The sequence below is a fragment of the Electrona antarctica genome, assembly GCF_951216825.1.
Source record: "Electrona antarctica genome assembly, contig: scaffold_206, whole genome shotgun sequence".
Taxonomy (NCBI): domain Eukaryota; kingdom Metazoa; phylum Chordata; class Actinopteri; order Myctophiformes; family Myctophidae; genus Electrona; species Electrona antarctica.
The window spans coordinates 163,554-170,094 of NW_027637825.1; the positions used below are offsets into that span (position 1 = coordinate 163,554).

At 43.6% G+C, this 6,541-nt stretch overlaps 1 protein-coding gene across 1 annotated transcript in view; it reads right to left on the bottom strand.

Moving 5' to 3' along the window:
• Nucleotides 1-6,541, bottom strand: part of LOC306918624 (thrombospondin type-1 domain-containing protein 7A-like) — a gene marked incomplete at both ends in the record, with an annotated part of 147,684 nt that overhangs the window by 89,032 nt on the left and 52,111 nt on the right. The window contains one exon of the mRNA XM_079531515.1: nt 6,205-6,435. Within this exon, the coding sequence (XP_079387641.1) occupies nt 6,205-6,435 (231 nt within the window). The remainder of the gene's footprint in view (nt 1-6,204; nt 6,436-6,541) is intronic.

The window sequence follows — 6,541 nt, forward strand, 5'->3', positions numbered from 1 at the left end:
AACAAAACACCAATCATGACCCCCCCCGTCCCCCGCCCCCCCCCTCCCCTCTGTGATCTGAAGGGAACACACTGTTCCTCGGTCAGGAAGAAACCTCATCTCTACAGTCACGTCTTCCATTCCATCGACACGTTTTAAATCTTAAAGGACAATTCCATACTAAAAGGCTTTCTTACCTTTCTTTGTAGTTGTTACGTCCCCACCAAAGAGGTCCAGGTGTTATTTTGTGCAAAAGCTCCTTATTGGCTATTTCCCCTACAATAAGCCATAAATGAATTGCATTGAATTGAATGGAGCTATGGGGTGTTGTGCTAATTCGCTTATTTCCATCGCTAAAAAATATTATTATTTTGTATATATCCTCTCTTCATAATGTAAATAATATCCCAAGCGGCACACTTTACTACTTATTTTGATGGAAATAAGCGAATTAGCACAACACCCCATAGCCCCATTCAATTCCCATTCAAGTCAATGCAATTCATTGAGGGCTTATGGTAGGGGAAATAGCCAATAAGGAGTTTTTGCACAAAAAAACACCTGGACCTCTTTGATGGGGACGTAACGACTACAAAGAAAGGTAAGAAAGCATGGAATTATCCTTTAAGACAGTCCATGTCAAAATAGGCATTAGATTAGATAATGCTGCTGGTTATAAGACTTTATTTATTTTATCATATGCATTTAGGTTGTCAGTGGAGAAGAGATCCAGTAGAACTAAAAGACATTTAGGTTGTCAGTGGAGAAGAGATCCAGTAGAACTAAAAGACATTTAGGTTGTCAGTGGAGAAGAGATCCAGTAGAACTAAAAGACATTTAGGTTGTCAGTGGAGAAGAGATCCAGTAGAACTAAAAGACAAGTCATGATATGTTTGGTTGCTCTAAGGTGTTGCGCGCTGAAAACAACACATTTGTACAAAATCTACAATCTACAACGCACCGCAGAACAGCGTTTTGCTTGTAGATCGGCTATTTTCAGCTTGCCACCAAATGTAAAACCTGCCAATACGAGCCCATATATAGCAGGTTTGGGGCTGACAGTGAGGCCTCTCCTCCGTCAGCACATTATCTGCACCGAGTGCCTATCGTATCGTCGCCCATGTATCGTGATACGTATCGTATCGCTGTTAAATGTATCGTTACACCCTATACTCTACAGCCAAGGTCAGCCTCTAATCCAGGGCTCTGTTCTGGGCCGATAAGAGCAGCCCGACCGGCAGGGAGCCTCCAGTATGGTGTGGAGGAGGAGGAGGAGAGACACCCCCCTCCCCCAACCCCCCCCCATCCATGACTGGTGTGGAGGAGGAGGAGGAGGAGAGACACCCCCCAAAATCTTTATTTTTCCAACGTTTCGGCAACAAGTTGCCTTCTTCAGGGAATGGCCCACAGGTTAATATCAGAATAGTGATATAGTATTGATTTCAGCTGTTTACAACTCCAAACATGCAAACATGAACCACTTTTGTATGTCCAATGTGTTTGGATTTAGTTCATAACGTTAACATAACTATAACTAAATTCATTTGAAATTAAATAAAAAGGTTATTTTTCAGGATTCCGATAAAAATAAATGGCCACATTTTTTTCAGGATTTCAATTTGAATATAGCAAAAATAGCCGATCTACAAGCTCAACGCTTGTAGATTGGCTATTTTTGCTACGACAGTAATATGCAACGTAGCCCTCTGGAGTGAGTGTGGAAATATAGTGGCTCTCTCGGTCTCTCCATCATCAAAGTTGCCCCACACCTGGTCTACACCCACTGATGTATAATGAGAGAGATATGGCTCTATGATAAATACTGAGATACTGTCTGTACTCTGATGTATAATGAGAGAGATGTGGCATATATAGATACTGTCCTTACTCTGATGAGAGAGATGTGGCTCTAGGATAAATACTGAGATACTGTCTGTACTCTGATGTATAATGAGAGAGATGTGGCATATATAGATACTGTCCTTACTCTGATGAGAGAGATGTGGCTCTAGGATAAATACTGAGATACTGTCTGTACTCTGATGTATAATGAGAGAGATGTGGCATATATAGATACTGTCCTCACTCTGATGAGAGAGATGTGGCTCTAGGATAGAGGGCAGATCTTCATTACTCTGATGAGAGAGATGTGGCTCTAGGATAGAGGGCAGATCTTACTCTGATGAGAGAGATGTGGCTCTAGGATAGAGAGAGATGTGGCTCTAGGATAGAGGGCAGATCTTCATTACTCTGATGAGAGAGATGTGGCTCTAGGATAGAGGGCAGATCTAATTATATTAATAACATTAATAACATAATGAGAGAGATGTGGCTCTAGGATAGAGGGCAGATCTTCATTACTCTGATGAGAGAGATGTGGCTCTAGGATAGAGGGCAGATCTAATTATATTAATAACATTAATAACATAATGAGAGAGATGTGGCTCTAGGATAGAGGGCAGATCTTCATTACTCTGATGAGAGAGATGTGGCTCTAGGATAGAGGGCAGATCTAATTATATTAATAACATTAATAACATAATGAGAGAGATGTGGCTCTAGGATAGAGGGCAGATCTTCATTACTCTGATGAGAGAGATGTGGCTCTAGGATAGAGGGCAGATCTTCATTACTCTGATGAGAGAGATGTGGCTCTAGGATAGAGGGCAGATCTTCATTACTCTGATGAGAGAGATGTGGCTCTAGGATAGAGGGCAGATCTAATTATATTAATAACATTAATAACATAATGAGAGAGATGTGGCTCTAGGATAGAGGGCAGATCTATATAGATGTGGCTCTAGGATAGAGATGTGGCTCTAGGATAGAGGGCAGATCTATATAGATGTGGCTCTAGGATAAAGATGTGGCTCTAGGATAGAGAGATGTGATAGAGAGATGTGGCTCTAGGATAGAGGGCAGATCTATATAGATGTGGCTCTAGGATAGAGATGTGGCTCTAGGATAGAGAGATGTGATAGAGAGATGTGGCTCTAGGATAGAGAGATGTGATAGAGAGATGTGGCTCTAGGATAGAGGGCAGATCTATATAGATGTGGCTCTAGGATAGAGATGTGGCTCTAGGATAGAGAGATGTGATAGAGAGATGTGGCTCTAGGATAGATGTGGCTCTAGGATAGAGAGATGTGGCTCTAGGATAGAGAGATGTGGCTCTAGGATAGAGAGATGTGATAGAGAGATGTGGCTCTAGGATAGATGTGGCTCTAGGATAGAGAGATGTGGCTCTAGGATAGAGGGCTCTAGGATAGAGGGCTCTAGGATAGAGGGCAGATCTTCATTTAGAACATTATGTTGTAATTATATTAATAACATTAACCCATTTAGGCCTGACGTCGAAATTTAAAAAATGTCTTCTAAATCCTGACAGTTTTCTGAAAAACCTCATGTTTCTGTATCATATGTATTATAACATAATGTTTAAAACACCAAAAGGGGTTCCCGCCCACAATGGGTTAATAACATAATGAGAGAGACGTGGCTCCAGGATATAATAGGACAGAACTTCATTTAGAACATCATGTCGGATCGGGTGATCGGAAATCAGGGGCCGATCACGTCATTTTCAAAGGAAATCAATGGTGAGTTCGGGGGAGAACATCATTGCTCAACCAGAGTTGGACGGACGGATGGATGGATGGATGGATGGATGGATGGATGGATGGATGGATGGATGGACCTCTCAAAGCGAGACGGATTCCACCTGCTCTGTGGTGACTGTGTTCAGCAGACTGACTCCATCTAATGGAGATGTTCAGACTGTGTTCAGCAGACTGACTCCATCTAATGGAGATGTTCAGACTGTGTTCAGCAGACTGACTCCATCTAATGGAGATGTTCAGCCTGATGTGTTCTGTTAACACTGCATTAAAATGATTGATGTGGTGTTACTTCCTCTGAAAAGCCACACCGACGGTACCTGGTCTGCATCTATACGAGCCCCGGAAGTCAACGGTATCATAGCTCTAGATGCAACGACATTAAATGCTAAATGGTGCATTTATATAGCGCCTTTATCCAAGGCGCTTTACATAGATTGTGCATTACATTCACCCATTCACACACACATTCACACACCTTTACATAGATTGTGCATTACATTCACCCATTCACACACACATTCATACACCTTTACATAGATTGTGCATTACATTCACCCATTCACACACACATTCATACACCTTTACATAGATGGTGCATTACATTCACCCATTCACACACACATTCACACACCTTTACATAGATTGTGCATTACATTCACCCATTCACACACACATTCACACACCTTTACATAGATTGTGCATTACATTCACCCATTCACACACACATTCACACACCTTTACATAGATTGTGCATTACATTCACCCATTCACACACCCATTCACACACCTTTACATAGATTGTGCATTACATTCACCCATTCACACACACATTCACACACCTTTACATAGATTGTGCATTACATTCACCCATTCACACACACATTCATACACCGATGGCAGCAGAAACCATGCAAGGTATACCAACCTGCACATCAGGAGCAATTATGGGTTCAGTGTCTTGCTCAAGGACACTTGAGCAAGTGTGTCCCCCCCCCCCCCCCCCCCCCATCATTAGAGCTATAAACCAGAACATTAGAGCTATAGACCAGAACATTAGAGCTATAGACCAGAGCATTAGAGCTATGGACCAGAGCATTAGAGCTATGGACCAGAGCATTAGAGTGGACCAGAGCATTAGAGTGGACCAGAGCATTAGAGCTATGGACCAGAGCATTAGAGCTATGGACCAGAGCATTAGAGCTATGGACCAGAGCATTAGAGCTATAGACCAGAGCATTAGAGCTATGGATCAGAGCATTAGAGCTATGGACCAGAGCATTAGAGCTATAGACCAGAGCATTAGAGCTATAGACCAGAGCATTAGAGCTATAGACCAGAGCATTAGAGCTATGGACCAGAGCATTAGAGCTATGGACCAGAGCATTAGAGCTATGGACCAGAGCATTAGAGCTATAGACCAGAGCATTAGAGCTATAGACCAGCACTAGGGTTTGCCTGTTAGATTATATATTAATAGAGACGGAGTTCTCCTCCATCCACATGCATTAAGTTGCTCAAAAGCGCATGAGGCGATCTCACTCCTCCTTCCAGGTAGGAACAGAGTGCATTCTGGGATGGATTGCCCCAATGACATGCATTGCACCATTTGTGCGCGTTCACGTATGAAACATAGCGTTCACGTGTCATCATGAACGTGTGCAATGATAGTCAACGGACCAGCGCTGGCTCGAGCTGCAATCCCACATTCGGCCACTATATCCATTTCTCCTCAGGGTTTCCTCCGGGTGCCGTCTCTATTCATATATACTCTAAGGTTTGCCTACCATAGAAGCCAGGAAGTGAGCCGACAGGCCCTTCTTGACGCCAATCACTCAAGTCACCTTAATAGGCCTATCTCACAGCATTTCCCCGCCCCCTTTCCACGCCCCCTTTTGGAGCTAATGGTGTTATTTTTTCTGCGGTCCATAGACTTCCATGTTAAAAGAGGTATTTTCACAAGCCACAAACTACCGTTTTGTAAAGGTAAGGTTTATTCTACTTATTTGAGTTGTTATACCATTGTGTTTTCTTCATATTATTATCGGTCTTTGACATTTTAACATTAGGAAATGTACTTAGATTCTCCAGAGAAAAAAAGTGTAAATGCCTAATATAATGTTAAATGACACCACTAGCTACCAGAAGGGGGCGTGGAAAGGGGGCTGTGAGATAGGCCTATTCGAGTGTCAAATGCCGCTTGAACTGTATTTATTACATTTTTAGGGGCATGTGGCATGTGGTCTATATACCATTTTGGGCATAACCCAATTGCATAGCGCCAATTGCGCTTTTTGACGGCTATTTTCGTAGGTACCTCCCCAGCGATGACGCCTTAACTGTGCCACCGACGAGAAGACGAGATTAAAAAAAAAAAAAAAAAAAAACTCTAATCTGGTGTGCAGGTGATGAAATGCACATGACATGTACGATATAATTACATTTTCTTTATTTTCTTTATAATGGGAACACTGGCACCCAGGACCAAAACTGGTGTCCACCCCCTGGCACTTATCACGGCAGTTTTATGAGTCATTGATTACAGCGATCTACTGCGTCCTGTTGGCGCTCAATTTGGGGTAAGGGTATGGTTGAAGGGTGACGGTACCTTTCTTAGCGGCCTGTAGGGGGTCCTCACAGCTCTCCAGGGTACAGGGTCCCCAGGCGGTCCAGGACGACACCTCACACTCAACGGGACAGCTGATGTGGCACAGCTGGGTGGTGTTGGGAGCCCCTCCCCCAACCAGCTGGGTGGTGTTGGGAGCCCCGCCCCCAACCAGCTGGGTGGTGTTGGCAGCCCCGCCCCCAACGCACAGCTGGCTGTCCACGGGACGCAGTGCTGAAAATAAATACAACACACCTGTTATTACACACACTGGCCACCGGGAAGCAGCGCTGAGGACCACAACACACCTGTTATTACACACACTTTTGAGAGCTGGCCC